Below are 16,220 nucleotides of genomic sequence, written 5' to 3'. Positions count from 1 at the left end.
CAGAGAACATCCAGTCCTGGTGGGTTCGGCGCAACTGGGCCATGATAATGGCTTATGCTTTCCAGACATTCCCTATAGCATCTCCCACAATTAGTCTTAGAGTTTTTGTTTAAAATGAAAGGTAATAGGCTAGGGTTATGATCATATTGCCTTGGATGAATTATGGTGAGGCCAGATGTAGCTCAAGAAAGAGAAACCAAAAAGAGCCTTATAGTCTTGTCACTTACAGTCCCCTGTGAGCGAAGGCACATCACGTAGGGTCACTCTGGGGAAGCAGCAGGGTGGGTCACCAGGCAGGAGGGTGGGAAAGACAGCGGTCAAGTCCATTTATCGTGTGGTTTCCACAGGACGGAAAGGATGAGGCAGAGCTGTAGGTTTGCTGCTGCTGCTGCTAAGTCGCTTCAGTCATGTCCGACTCTGTGCGACCCCATAGACAGCAGCCCACCAGGATCCCCCGTCCCTGGGATTCTCCAGGCAGGAACACTGGAGTGGGTTGCCATTTCCTCCAGTGCATGAAAGTGAAAAGTGAAAGTGAAGTCGCTCAGTCGTGTCCAACTCCTAGTGACCCCATGGACTGCAGCCTACCAGGCTCCTCCGTCCACGGGATTTTCCAGGCAAGAGTACTGGAGTGGGGTGCCATTGCCTTCTCCGGAGCTGCAGGTTTAGGAGTGGCTAACTTGAATAATTTCGGCAGACTATAGAGCAAAGGGGCTGACTCTGGTTGTCTGGGTCCTGGCCCCAGGGTGGTTAGGATGGGGGCACAGTGGCCTGGCATATGAAATATGTTATGGGATGTAGTTGGGAGTGTGGACTTAATTAACTACAAATGAAGTAAAATTGACCAGCCTTTGGCCAAGGCCTCAAAACTGGGTTAAAACAGCACCGAGAAACTATGATATAGCTCGGACAGATACTAAAATGCTGGGGGCCTTGTGCCTGCCTCAATTATGCTACCCACTGAAGTATTATTACATCTAATAAAAATGAGACTAGTGAAACATGAGACTGAAGTCTGTGTTTGTTTAGATGGAGATTCTGACTTTGTTTCTTCATTGGTTCCCAGAGATGGACAGAGACATGTAACTGCCAGGAAAGATATGAATGGGAAACTAACGTTCTTTCTTCACTTGATACTTTTTAGTGAAGGCATCAAAAACACTGGGTTTTTATTACTAAAAATTTCATACTTCTTTCTGAATGTTCACAGTAAGATTTTAATATATACACTATCTATATGTGTGGACTTCGTCGCTCAGACATGTCTGACTCTATGACCCCACGGAAGGTAGCCTGCCAGGCTCCTCTAGCTGTGGGATTTTTTACACAAGAGTATTGGAGTGGCTTGTCATTTTCTCTTCCAGGGCATCTTCGTGACCCAGGAATCGAACCCTTGTCTCTTGTGTCTCCTGCATTGCAGGTGGATTCTTAACCCATTGAGTCATTGGAGAAACATACACTATCTATAAAAGAACATTTACTTATTTGGAAGACTTTTATTTCCATTTCACATTTTGTTCCCACTTCTTACAAACTAGAAGGAGTTGTTCACATTCAGTAGGGATAGAACTAATAACCTACAAAGAAAATTTTATTCAAATATGTAAATTTTTACCTGGCTTGTAAGTCAGTATAGTATTTCCCCTTTTCTTACAACTTTCCTTTGCGATGTATTTTGTAATTTCAGAAATATACATTTTATTTGACATTTACTAAATGTTTTAAAATTTCAATGGTCAAATAAACTGCTTGTTTCTCCCCTTACAGTGTTATCCTATGCTTTATTCAGTTTCAAAATTTCATTTGAGCATAACTGATGACTACAAGTAGCTGTCAACTTACTGATGGTGAGGTTGGGGCAAGGTCTCTAGTAATACTACCCTGTAATATACATGTGTACCCCCAAAACATGCTATATAGACGGGTTGACTCCAGCAAGAGGAGTGCTTTTTTAAAAAAGTCAAAAGAAGATGCTTTATACTTCAGTGGGAGTTTTGCCAGTGATGTTAGAAGTTGCTGTGGAAACCAGAATTAGCTGGTACTATATTTTTGGTTTGTAAATATATTTGGTTTGTACTATATTTTAGTGATGTTGTAATGTCCCTCATAGATTATCACCCAGCATGAACCGTGGTCGATGGAACCCGAAGATTCTCCTAAAGTACTTTAGATGTTTATGCCACACGAAAGCAGGCTCAGTAATAAGATAACAGCTGAGGAGCCCTGAGGGCTGGCCACCCTAGACAAGAGAGGGGAAGGGTCAGGCTGTCTTTAAAACAGCTCTGACCCAAGAAGGGCAGCCCACCACGCCCAGCCTGCAAGCCCCCTCCTAATAGTCACCCAGCCACAGAGACTGGAGTTGCATGAAGTGCTTAGAATAAACAGTTCTACTGCTTAAAAGGTTTAACCACCAAACATTCCTTATGAGAAAAGAAACCAAGAAGAAGAACAATACTGAATCTGAACAACTAATTTCTTAAGACCTAGGAATGTCATGTGCTCATATAGTTATAATTTAATCCAAATACTTTGCAACCATGCTGTGATTCAATTCCAGGCAGAGAACAGAGTTTTGTACATGGCAGATTCATTTTGGAGCCCTCTCTGGGGATTTGGTTATAGGAAAATCCGCAGGCCTTCTTTGTGTTCTCTCCCCCTTAAATCTGCCCCATGGCCTGGATTTGAGAAGCAGCTTTGCAGCGAGGGCCTCTCTACGACAAGCCATGGGAAACACCTCTTTTATCTTCACAAGACACACTTGAATTGTATCCTAGTGTGTACACTTGTTATACTTGCCCAGATTCTATAGCCTAGTTCTCAAACTGGGGTTCCATTTCAGCCCATTAATGTGTTGTTAGCACAGCAGGTTTTAATGCCTTCAGAAACAATGTACTGTATACACTGCACTCAACTCCAGGGGATACCGTTTATATTGTGATCGCCCTATGTGCTAGGGAACTATGCCCATTCATGGTATAGTGGCTCTGGGCGAGGCCCTCTCCAGCTCCTGCTGTACAGTAAGTCCCCTACATGTGAATGAATTCTGTTCTGAGAGTGCGTTTGTAAGTTCAGTTTATTCATAAGTCCAAAAAGTTAGCCTATCTACTCAACTAATACAATCAGCTGTATAGTACCGTAGTACTGTAGGAGGTTTATAATACTTTTCATAGAAATAGTATATAAAAAAACACAAAAAGTAAGGATTTTTTAATCTTACAGTACAGTAGTCCTGTAAGATTAAAATAGCTGGCATACAGGGGCTGGCACTGAGTGGACAGGCAAAAAGAGTTACTGACTGGAGGAGGGAGAGGAGGTGGGACATGGTAGAGCTGAAGGATCGTCTGCAGTGGGAGGTGGAAGGCAAGTTGCCATGTCACTCACACTTGATGGAATGCACATTCACATTTTTCAGAGTTTGCAACTTGAAAGTTCATATGTAGGGAACTTACTGTATCCAAGTCTGGGTTGCATCTAAGTTTGAGATCCTTGTTATGTGACTGCTAGTCAACAGAGTACTGGGAGCCAGAAGACATAGGTTCAGTTCAGTTCAGTTCAGTTCAGTCGCTCAGTCGTGTCCGACTCTTTGCAACCCCATGGACTGCAACACGCCAGGCCTCTCTGTCCATCACCAACTCCCGGAGTTCACTCAGACTCACGTCCATCGAGTCAGTGATGCCATCCAGCCATCTCATCCTCTGTCGTTCCCTTCTCCTCCTGCCCCCAATCCCTCCCAGCATCAGTCTTTTCCAGTGAGTCAACTCTTCGCATGAGGTGGCCAAAGTACTGGAGTTTCAGCTTTAGCATCATTCCTTCCAAAGAACACCCAAGGCTGATCTCCTTCAGAATGGACTGGTTGGATCTCCTTGCAGTCCAAGGGACTCTCAAGAGTCTTCTCCAACACCACAGTTCAAAAGCATCAGTTTTTCAGCGCTCAGCTTTCTTCACAGTCTAACTCTCACATCCATACATGACTACTGGAAAAACCATAGCCTTGACTAGATGGACCTTTGTTGGCAAAGTAATGTCTCTGCTTTTCAATATGCTGTCTAGGTTGGTCATAACTTTTCTTCCAAGGAGTAAGCGTCTTTTAATTTCATGGCTGCAGTCACCATCTGCAGTGATTTTGGAGCCCCCAAAAATAAAGTCTGACACCGTTTCCACTGTTTCCCCATCTATTTGCCATGAAGTGATGGGACCGGATGCCATGATCTTCGTTTTCTGAATGTTGAGCTTTAAGCCAACTTTTTCACTCTCCATTTTCACTTTCATCAAGAGGCTTTTTAGTTGCTCTTCACTTTCTGCCATAAGGGTGGTGTCATCTGCATATTTGAGGTTATTGATATTTCTCCCAGCAATCTTGATTCCAGCTTGTGCTTCTTCCAGCCCAGCGTTTCTCATGATGTACTCTGCATATAAGTTAAATAAGTTAACTTATTCATATAAGTTAAATAAGCATGGTGACAATACACAGCCTTGACGTACTCCTTTTCCTATTTGGAACCAGTCGGTTGTTCCATGTCCAGTTCTAACTGTTGCTTCCTGACCTTCATAGGTTTCTCAAGAGGCAGGTCAGGTGGTCTGGTATTCCCATCTCTTTTAGAATTTTTCACAGTTTGTTGTGATCCACATAGTCAAAGGCTTTGGCATAGTCAATAAAGCAGAAATAGATGTTTTTCTGGAACTCTCTTGCTTTTTTGATGATCCAGCGGACGTTGGCAATTTGATCTCTGGTTCCTCTGCCTTTTCTAAAACCAGCTTGAACATCTGGAAGTTCACGGTTCACGTATTGCTGAAGCCTGGCTTGGAGAATTTTGAGCAGTACTTTACTAGCGTGTGAGATGACTGCAATTGTGCGGTAGTTTGAGCATTCTTTGGCATTGCCTTTCTTTGGGATTGGAATGAAAATGTTGTACTTCCTGATTCATGTGTTAATTATCAAGTCAGTTAACCTTGTGGAGCTTTGGGTTATTGACTTATCAATGAAACCTGTAATATCTATTTCACAGGGGTTGTTGTGAACATCATTTATACCCTGCTTTCCAAAGAGGATTTAGAGTGGACCCATATGGTTTCATAAAATACAGCAAGATAACATAAATTAGAAGTAACTGAGAAAGAAAAAGGAGAAAAAAAATATTCTTCTTACAAATACCTTAACTAAAGGAGACTGCTCTCAAGTATCTGCATAGCAGGGACACTGCATAAAGGAGCCAACAGTATCTGCTACAGAGAGAGGTTGCAGACTGACAGCCCAAAGAGGTCAGCATTTGTAGTGGTTAGTTTGGGTTTGTTTTGGCTTGCTGTCTGAAAAACTTGAATGGAAAAAACTAATGGAATACAACAGTGAAAGAATGGAATACAACTAAAAATTCCCAATGACAAAAGAATATTTAAGAGTGTCATGTTTAGCCATATTATAAAGCCCAAAAGAATAAAACATTGAATTAGGCCACAAAGTTCATTCAGTTTTTTTCTGCCAAACCAGTATGTATTTGTTGATCTTGAAAAAGAATTGTCCTAACAGTTTTCACTGGAAAATCTGATTATAAACTTAATGATCCAACTTCTGTTATTTATACATATGCATAGAATGCAATTCTGATGTCATAAAACAATGCTATAAATAAACAGTATTTCTAGGTTTCTTTTAGGGATACTATTTGTGTTTGTTTTTATATAAAATATTCATGACCTATTCTATAACATCCTTTTTGCAGGTTCAGTAGTGTTTTCTCCTGAGAGGACTGACTGAGAAAATGAATGGGGAAATGCTGGCACATGATAAAACAGTGTACTGCAATGGAAGTGGAAAATATTATTAAAATCACACCACTGAAGGTTAGAGTCCTTAAGTGAATGAGTGAGAAGTAGCTAATTAATGGAATTTCAACAAATTCATGAATTTCCCAGAGTATTCTGCTGTTAGAAAATAGTTTACCCAGAGTATCTGTTCCATTTGCTTTTTAATAAAAATATTTTTTAAGAATTTTTATATTAAAAAAATGGGCTTCCCCTGTGGCTCAATGGTAAAGAATCTGCCTGTCAATGCAAGGAGATACAGGAGATGTGGCTTCAATCCCTGGTCTGAGAAGATTCCCTAGAGGAAGAAATGACAAATATTCTTGCCTAGAGAATCCCATGTACAGAGGAGTCTGGGGCTGCAATCCATAGGGTCAAAAAGAGTCAAACGTGAGTGAATGACTGAGCATGCACACATACATATAAATAAATAAACAGAGCTATATATTTTAATCAGAAAATAGTGTTATAGCAAAGCCATGTTTTAATATGCTTTTCCATGTATAAAGTATGATTGTTAGACTCTATTATATGATTGTAATGGTCATTACTTTTACAGTTGAATCCTAGTAAGGTTGGTATTTAAAGTCAAGATTCACTTCTGACTTGTAGACTCATTGAGTCAAGTAGTGCTCTTAGCACTGAGTTGCTAATTTTCCAGAAACATAATTTGAAGTCAGGATGTTGATGGGACTTTTCCAATTATCAGAAAGAATTAATACTCCAAAGTAGAAAATGAGTGATAATTGTCTAATGTTTCTGAAACGTAATGTTAGACATGGCTACGGAGTCTTTAATAGAAGATATCAGCATCAGTCTAGTGACTCCCAGCCCCCAAGTTCTAGCCCACGTTAGAGACAACTCGTGACCCAGAAGGAGATTAAAGACAGTCATCTCAGGAAAGAGTCACGGGCCTCATCAAGAGTGCTGGGGCGTTCCACCGCTTAGTGCCATGGAGAGAGGAGAGGAGGACTAGGACTCTCCCTGAACCCCAAGTCAAAGGAGAGGACCTCCAATCTAGAGGTTGGGGCCACGGCAGCAGTGAGAGGTTGACCTTTCCTTTCTCTCCCCAGGCAGATGACTGCTGAGCTGCCTCTGGTTCATCCAGGTGGAGCACGGTCAAGACTTTGAGGATGTGTGAATAAGAGACAGGGGCCTGCTTCCCACATGCAGGACTTGGTAGCTGGGAAGTGGTTAAAGCAGCTTATGAAACTGAGACCAGCCGAGGGTTGTCAACACTGAAAAGCTCAGATTCCACCATTTGGTTGGGAAAGATGTGTATATTCTTCTTGAGTCAAGCAGCACTAGGAAAGGTTGAAAGTTTGAGCACTTGTTGCTGGACCTTGCCAAGTAGGTGGACTTTGGAGTGAGCTGACCCAGGCAGGGGACACAGACTGCGAAGTCTATGAGGAGGCTGGAGGTGTATGTGTGTATGTGTGGTGGGAGGGTTCACAAAAGGCCAGTCAAGTGGCTTTTCAAACACATTAGGAAACTGGGCAGGGGAAGTCCCATGTGGCACCTCCAAAGAACCTACAAACACACCCCTTGAGTGTATCAATATATGACTGTCACCTCACACAGACAACTTTGTAGACGGAGGAGAATTGCAAACAGCACAGACTGGTGTCCAAAGTTGCACAGCCCCCTCTGCATCACTTCCTCTTGTGTTGACCCTTGAGGAGCTACAAGCAGCAAGTTGGTGCAGGGAGCAGTGAATGAAGTAGGGCAGATTAAAAGGGAGGGCCATGGGTCCCTCCCTACTCCAGGCCGTGGAGATGGGGCAGGAGGAGAGCAGCTTTGGATTGGTTGAATTTGGATATGAGATCACTAGACCTTCAAAAAAATGAGTGAGTCTTGGTTTTCACAGATAAGGCTGTTCTCATAAGTGAAAGTGATTGAAAACCTACAAGATCTTTGTGAAATGCTCTCCAGCCTCAGGGAAGGGAGCTCCAGCCCGACATACAACAGAATATGCAAAGACAGTGATGAGAGAAAGGTGAGACCATATCCTCAAGTTCCCACCATTCCATAAGCCATAAACTATGCAATTCATATTATTTGATGGGATTCTAATACGAACCTTCCCATGTCTCTTCCCCACCAACTTTATAACCGGCTTTTGTGGCAGTGTTTCTTATTCAAAATTAAATTTTTGTAACCAAAAAGTCAGAATCATAATCTTCTAGGCTTTTCTTAAAAATATTTTCTCTTACAGTTGAATTGGTTGACTTGCTTAATTAGTGTCAAAGGTGAATCTATTCTAGACATCATTTCTGAGTCATGATGTATAATAGTTAGCAACTATTTTGATTTTAATCTTCAGTCACGGTGATTTCAAATGGGATAATTAAATCATTGTAATTTCATGTTTTGTAGAAACTGTGAAGAAATTAATATAAACCATCTTGGATTGCTTCCTTTTTTTGTGTTAATTCATGAGTACCTTCCAGCAGTTCCAGTTTAAAGGGAGGTAGACTCTGGTTTTCTGTTTATCCACCTCATGGTTTTTCCTTTTGGTAGTAGAGAATTCAGGGCTAAGGATAATCCTTACCATGTGACAAAGCCCCCTCTGAAACTTCATACGGAGTTTATTAGCTGGCTTAAGTTGCTATAACAAAATACCACAGGCCAAGTGGCTTAAATAACAGAAATTAATTTTCATGTAATTCTGGAGGTTAGAGGTTCAAGATGGAGGTGTCATCAAGGTTGGTTTCTGATGAGACATCCCTTCCTGGCTTGTACATCGTCACTTTCTTGCTGTGTCCTCACATGGCCTCTTGTCTGTGCAGCCAGAGAGGGAGAGGGAAAGAGAGAGACAAAGAGAGATATGGAGAACAAGCCAGAAGCTCAGGTCTCTCATCCTCTTATTGTAAAAATGCCAGTCCTGTTGGATTAGGGCTCCACCCTGTGACCTCATTTCACCTTAATTACCTCCCTAACGTCAAAGTCAGAGTGTTAGTCACTCATTTGTGTCTGACTCTGTGATCCCATGGACTGTATGTAGCCCACCAGGCTCATCTATCCATGGAATTCTCCAAGCAAGAATACTGGATTGGGTTGCCATTCCCTTCTCCAGGGGATCATCCCAACCCAGGAATCAAACCTGGATCTCCTGCACTGCAGGCATATTCTTTACCATCGGAGCCACCTGGGAAACTAGTTACTTTGACCTTCCTAAAGACCGTAACTCCAAATATAGTCACACTGAGGCTCAGGGTTTTAGCATAGGAATTTGAGGAGAATATAATTCAGTTCATAACAGGGAAGGAGGGAGAGATTCTTTTAAAGTTTTCTCTTCTTAAGATTAATGTTTCTAAAAAAGCAGATTCTTTAATTTCAAATTTAGGAGACTTCTAGGGCCAGTTACCTATGGAATTTTCTTTTATAAGTGTCTGAAACTCTGCTCGAACTAGTCAGAGAAAAACTGGTCATTTTTGGCATATGGCCAAAGGTCACATATGTCAGCCACAGCTGGATCCAGGGCTCCATCGTTAAGTGTCTGTTCTCTGCCCCAGTCCTATTTTCCGCTGGGTTGGCTTCCTCCTCAGGTAGGTGCTCTCTCTGGAGTGGCATTGGTGACCTGGGGCAGCTTCAGGCTGACCCAGTCCTTAATGTTTGTAACTTTAAAAGGAGGGATGCTCTCTCCCAAGGATCAGTTCTAATTGCCCCTGCATGGGGTAGGGATACTTGCTGATGGCCTGGACCCTCGCAGGTGGGAGAGGCCCAGCTCTCAAACAGAGAAGATTCAGGGTAGATTCAACTGGAAGACATGCCACAGTCTTGCCCTTCTAAGTTTCTGAGATAAGACAATTTATTCTTCCTTTTCTAACTTGTATAATTTTGTAATTGCCAGTTCAAGGAAGTTTCCAATTAGTTCATCTTTATCATATTTGAAGAGATTCTATTTTAAGGTTGTTAGAATCTTTTGGAAAGCCACTTGGCATAATGTTGACCTTTGCACGTGTCTCTCTACAGATCCTTCAGCAGATTTGGCTCCTGTGTCTTTGCTACCTGCAGGCTGTCTGCTGGGATGGCCGGAATCTCTGTTCTCTCACCTCAACCTCTCTGCTCCCTTCTGCACACCTGGTGTAGCCCCTCTCATGTGGGTGAACATGCCTGATCCCACATCTGAACTTCTTGGGGTCAGACAGAGCTCTCATTTTAGAAAAGTCACACGGTACATATACTGTAGATATATAGATACTCCCAGCAGGATCTGGGGTAGTACCCAGATTCCATCTCATTAACATTTCTGCAGGGCAACATGTGAATGTTGACACTAAGTGGGAATAATAAAAGTCTACAGTAGCCTTGAGACAGGCTGGGACCTGCGGGCTGGGACCCTTTGCTACAGTGCTTGCGCCCAGACAAATGAAAATGCAAAGAACTTATGAGGGACTAAAAATAACTGTATGTATGCACAGTTGGGGCAAATTATCAACAAGATAGAAAAAAGACCGAAAACCTAACTGCCACTTCTGAAGAGCTGGGAGTAAAAAACAGGGTGTCAGGAGCAAAAGTAGGGTACTGTGCGTGTCCCCTGCTCTCAACACCACCAAAGGGGTGGGCAGACCACCTAAACCAGCCTCTGGTCCAACCCCTGAACCTGCCCCTACCCTCACCCACATATGAGCCAACTCACTGGAGCGGAAGGAGTTCTCACTCCTTCCTGCTGCAGCAGGGGCCCCAATAAAACTTTGCCTGAGTTTCTTGTCTGGCCTCTTATCAATTTCTGTTGATGAAGGAGGCCAAGAAACGTGATCAGCAACAGCCTGGTATCAGTTCAGGCCAGATTTGACCACTAAATAAGTTATGAGAGATTTATTTTCAGGGAACACTTTATGTTTCAGATTTGTAGGCAAGGATTCTGGACCTATGTTTGCATGTATGTAGTAAGTGCTTGTGAGTACCTCTGCTGGAATCTCAGTAGCTCTGACTGGTCTCCATGAAATTTAAAACTTAAGAAGCATTTGAATTTAAAGAACATAAAGTCGTGCTTTCTAGTGTCTTGAGTTTATACGTGTATCTGTTGGGGGTAGATAGCTATAAAGAAAAAACAATTTTGTGCTGATGTCTTTACTTTGAGAGGTTCCTGGTGGGTAAATAGTTAGAAAGGCACGATACTTGAAATTAAAAGTTTTTCATTTATTCATTTTATTTTTAAGTACTACTTACCATCCAGGGGAAGGAAAGCATTCTCACCAAAAATGGTTATTACCAAGTGAACTGAGGTCAGCGTGAAATTCGTTCATAACTTTCTATTTCAAACCCCTTGTGGGGTTTTCACAAGAGGATTTTCCATGTGCTTTTGTCTTTGAGCACAGAAATTAGAGAACACTCTTACCAGGAGTGAAAGCAATTCAAGCAACCAAAAATAAATTATTTTACCATTTGGAACCAAGAAGTTCAAGAGAATTTTTTAAGTTTACAACTCTTGGGCTCTCCCAGGGAGAGACAGAGGGCAAAATTGATTCCAATGTTTGCTAATGTTCCTGCCAGCTTGTGTCAGCCATTTACCATCATGATGCCTCCGTTATCCCATCTGTCAGCACCAAGAGTCTTTGCTGTATTTCAACATGTCATGTTTTCAAGAACTTCTCAATGCTGCATTCTGGTGCCTGGCAAATGTTGTGGGTGAATTTGCTGTACTTCTCTCTGATGCCTGCCGGGAGGGAGCTAGAGGAAGGATTTAGAGCATCTTCTGGTAAATCCAGATGATCACACATACTCTGCCATTGAGGTGAGCAAATGGCGTTAGGGCAGCTCTCTCATTAGAACGGTAAAAACTGACTTTTTAAATGCTCTGTATGATGAGTATGGGGTTGGCTATCTACATAGGAAATATCCTGATCTGGAAAACACTCTAGGATTGATAAAACTAGTGGGTTTTTCAAATGTGATTGGTTAGAATGGTAACACAGGATTCAGCATCTTTGCATTGTAAATGAGGCATCAGAAAGCTGGCACGCCAAGGAACTTTGGCAGCAATGTGACATTTCGGGTTTGCGCCCATTGGCACTGTGTTTCTCTCCACTTCATGGGGAATCTGCCACCTGGTTCAGCCACAGGCCTGGAGGTTCAAATGGAGAATTTCCTGCTGGCTACTGGTCTGGGTACTAGAGGGCAGAGAAGACTTCTTGGAAAGCTTTCCTTTCAGATTCAACCCAGTTTCTTCCCTTTCTATAGCTTTCCCTAAATACTCCAACCCATATTGATCTTTTCCCACTCTAAATTTCAGTCATGCCACTTTTTGCAGGAGAAAGGAGAGGGGAGTGCATCTGTTCATATTTGCTGTTCTGCTTATCTATGCTATGTAACTACCCCCAAAGTTTAGTAGCTTAAAACAGGAAATGTTTTCTCATGTCTCCTGGGTTTGTGGATCAGGAGTTCTGGCAGATCTCAGGTGGGAGTTTCTTTGATCCTTGTGGACCCCAGTCGAGGTCACTCAGTGGTTTGTTGGCAGATGGCTGATCTGGAGGAGGCTAAGCAGCTTCACTTACATGCCCAGTGCCTTGGTGGAGTGGCTGCAAGGTGTACTCAGCTGGGATGTCCCCAGACCACTTACACCTACGCTTGGTGGTCTCAGACTGATTGTATGGCAGCTGATTCCACCCATGGGATCACTTCAAGAAAAGGAAGAAGAAAAAGGAAGTGGAAGCTAAAGTATTCTAAGCCTGGGCCCAGAGTCACTTCTGCTATATTCTAATAGCCAAGCAGTTACAACTCCCAACTTTAAAGGAAGAGACCCTAGTCCCCACCTCCTATAGCATATTTGGCCGCCACCTTTAATCTTCACACTTACCTTTTTTGTTATCCAATTTTCTTCAGTATTGTGCTGCTTTCTCCAAATTAGATTGTCTCATAAATCTTCAGTACGTAGGGCAGGATTCAAGGAATACTGGTTTGAAATGAAAAGAGTTGAAAGTTTCCCTCTCTAATCACTTTCTCAAGAGATGTCCAGGCTTTGGGAAACAATTTAGGGATATCTTTTCTAATCACATCGCTCAGAATGAAGCTCATAGGCATTTCTAGATTTCTTCCCAGGCTAAGGAATATGTTCTTTCTATCTGGGGCTCAACGGTATCAAGGCTGAGCTAGGCTCAGTGAAGGCTCTTTTTCCTGATAGTTCGTTAGTTCAGGGCCCAGCAAGTTTATTTGACACAAGTTTATTTTGTGTCATTCCAGCTCCGTGGAACCTGTGGCTAACTAAACACACTCATTACTTGTACTGCAAAAAGAGTGAAAGACGTCTGTGGCTAGTCTATTCCTGACACTTGAATCTCTTCAAGATTAAGGATTCTTAAGATAAGCAAAAAAAAAAAAAAGGCATTTTTGTCACCATAGCCTATTAATTTCTACCCTGAAGCATAGAATGTGGTTATTTCTATAATGATCTTAGCTTCCGGAGTAATTGATGATGGTTCAGTGACATACATAAGCACACACTCCATGTGAACATTTATCAGAAGAATCTGACTTAGCTTTCAAGAGTGATCATTTCCCCCAATTATTCTATACATGGTGTTTAGAGAATTTGTAGTTTATATAGAATTAGACATGACTTAGTGACTGAACAACAACAAATATTGAAATTTGCTGACATTTAGGCTTGTCTTGTAGATTGTTATTCTAGAGTCCAGGATATCCTAGGAGAAACTCATCATTAAGAATAGCTGCTGTGGTTCCTGGCAAGCCCACCTTTGGGAATATTTCTGTCCCCACCTCACCAAGCCTTGAGTGTCCCTCTCTTGTTAACATAAGGATAACAAGCTGATACTCAAAGGTGAGTTTTTTCCTAAGGTATCATAATTGGAATCTTTCTGTCTCCTCTTTGCCTCTTCTATACTATTTTTTTTTGTTCTTTTAAATTCCATAGCAATTTTGTAAAAACCTCCCCACACAGTTTGATAGGCAATGAACTTTCTCTTCTGGGTGGTTTCTACCTGAGGGAAATGGAATAGCACACCCGTGATATTTCTCTGACTTCCTCCCACTCTGCCTCGCAAATCAACGAAAAAGAGGCTGCTTCGGGGCTCTGAGCTCTGGCTTTGTGGCATGTGAGTGTTCAGTCACTCTTCCCCAAAATAGGATTTCATTCACCAGTTGCTGTAAGTTACTTGTGACTTCTAATAGACTTTGCAGCAGTGATTCATTTAGCCTTGGCTCAGAGAGAGAGAGATTTTAGGTGAGGAGGGATGGCTGGGACAGGGGAGGTGGGTAGGCAGGACAGGTGTGGCAGAATCCCTCCCCAAGGGTGATAACAACCTTCAGCGTTATGCTTTATACCAGGCACGCCACCTTACACGTTATCCTGGTTGAATCTCTCAACAGTTCTGTGGAGTAAAAAGGCATTACTGAATACAGAGGGAAGTTGAGGTTCAGAGGGGTTAAGCGACTTGCCCAGTGATATATAGCTGGTAATTAGACCCAAGCTTCCTGTCACAACATATTCCTTCAGGCTTCTCCATTTCACTGGACGGTACAGCGATGTTCATATTAAACACCTAGCTGCGATGGGACTTTCTCCCTTATTTCTCTCACATCCTGCTTTTGGTGTAGCAGTGAATCCCTGCCAGCTTCACTTTTTCTTTTTTATTGGTTTATGACATCATATAAGTTTGATGTGTACAATACTGTATTTTGACTTCTGTATACCCTCCATCATGTCCATCACCAAAAATTCAGTTTCTATCCATCACCAAACCCTTTTCCCATTTTGCCCTCTCCCGCCCCCTTCCCCTAAGGTGACCACTATTCTGCTTAAATACACCCAGAATCTATCTCCTCTGTCACTCCTACCCTGATCCCAGCCAGCGTCCTCTCTCTGCCTGACCACTGTGAGAGCCTTGGCCCTGGTCTCCCTGCTTCTGCCCTTGTTCCCCTAAAGTCGGTTCCCAGCACCCAGGCAGGGAAGTCTGTACTAGGGCTACAATCTGCCTTCTACCCCCATTATTTCTCTGGCCTGCCTTGCCATCACTGCTCATGCTTGTTCACTTTACTTCAGTCGTGTTGCTATCCTTGCTGTCTCTTCAAAAATCATGGCCTTTGCATTTGCTCTTCCTTCTGCCTGGAATCCTCTTGTCCCAGGGAGCTACATGATTTACTCTCTAACTTTTATGTCTTTGCTGGAATGATGCCTTTTTAATGATGATCCTGTGTAAAAACCTTTCCCATTCCCTCCCCGCACAGCTAGAATTCCTCCTTTCTCCGTAGCACTGTATTTTTTCCCATACCACTATCATAATCTGGCTTACTGAATATTTTACTCATGTATTTGTTTACTGTCTGTCTCCTACTAGAATGTAAGGGCCATGAGGACATGACTTCAGTGCTGGATTCCTGGTAGCTCTCACAATGCCTGGCACATAGTAGATACTCAATAAACTTGAGTGGTAAATGAATGGGTTATTTAATCTTAAGACTTTAAATCCCACCATCTCTGCTCTTTCCAGATGGTCACCATGCTGCTGGTTAATTTTTATATGATTACATTGATAGAAAACAACTCATTTCAGGAAATAGCTGAAGAATGCATGTACAAGAGAGGAAACTGGCCCCTAACTTCTGACATCCATTTGGACTTTGATATTCTGTGATTAAAAGGCTGATTTTGTGATACAAAATTGTTTCTGTGTCCCAGAGGACAGGGTGTCCTTGGGCTGTGGATGTCATCTCTCTGGTCCTTAGCTTTCTTGTCTATAATATATGCAAATTGGTAGATAATCATTACCCTTTTCCCACATTAAATATGATAATTTGGCCCACTGAGTTAAATAAAAGGCCCTACTGCTTAGTTTGTGTTGCCTCCTTCTGAATGTGTTGTTGTTAAGTTGCTAAGCCATATCTGACTCTTGCGTGTGTATCAAAGGCTTAAGCTCTCTGAGAACCAACACTAACTTTTCCTTTAGTTGGTTTATTTCATCACAATCCCTAATGTGATGTTCTATACTCAGCTGCATGTCAACATGCTTTATTGACACAACTAAGAACCAAATCACACTGAGCGCTGAGCTTCCCTGTAATCTGAAGTTCCTTGGTTGATACATTCCACTACATTTCTGCATACATATGATGGCACCCACAGTCACCCTAATCAATGCTTACTTTTATTTGGCAAAGTTAACTCCACATGGAGATCAACAAGCAGGCTATCAAGAAATAGTAGAACTGTATGCATTGAAGATCTTCATGCTGAAACTCTTAGGATTCTGTGGATTGGTATAAGCGTCCAAGTTTAAAATCTGCCTTGAATGAAGGGATGAATGTTGAGTTACCAACTTGGCTTGATCAATACTGACAAGCTATTGCTTGTTGTCTAAGATTGGAAGAGAGTGTATATGGGAGAGGAAATACATTTCAGTGTCCTAAATCCACAGCCTCAAAAAGGTAAAGATATTGGAAATGTTGAAAAGAGTGTTAAAGCT

General features: G+C 42.2%; 1 protein-coding gene across 14 annotated transcripts in view; it reads left to right on the top strand.

Moving 5' to 3' along the window:
• RGS6 (regulator of G protein signaling 6) overlaps positions 1-16,220 on the top strand; it is a 618,392-nt gene that overhangs the window by 331,878 nt on the left and 270,294 nt on the right. The window contains exons 1-2 of one of the 14 annotated variants that reach the window (XM_070377603.1): positions 7,689-7,792; positions 13,417-13,579. The exons of 11 other annotated variants lie outside the window; for them this stretch is intronic. Coding sequence is in view for 1 of the 3 variants with exons in the window: in XM_070377600.1 (XP_070233701.1) it covers positions 7,718-7,792 (75 nt within the window). In the remaining 2 variants the exon portion in view is untranslated. Of the gene's footprint in view, positions 1-7,684; positions 7,793-13,416; positions 13,580-16,220 lie in introns of those variants that run through there. 2 more of the 14 variants (XM_070377604.1, XM_070377600.1) reach the window with 2 other exon arrangements.

The sequence above is a fragment of the Bos mutus genome, chromosome 10, assembly GCF_027580195.1.
Source record: "Bos mutus isolate GX-2022 chromosome 10, NWIPB_WYAK_1.1, whole genome shotgun sequence".
In the NCBI taxonomy this organism is placed as follows: Eukaryota; Metazoa; Chordata; class Mammalia; order Artiodactyla; family Bovidae; genus Bos; species Bos mutus.
The sequence above is the reverse complement of the archived record's forward strand: the minus strand, read 5'-3'. Positions and strand labels throughout refer to the sequence as shown.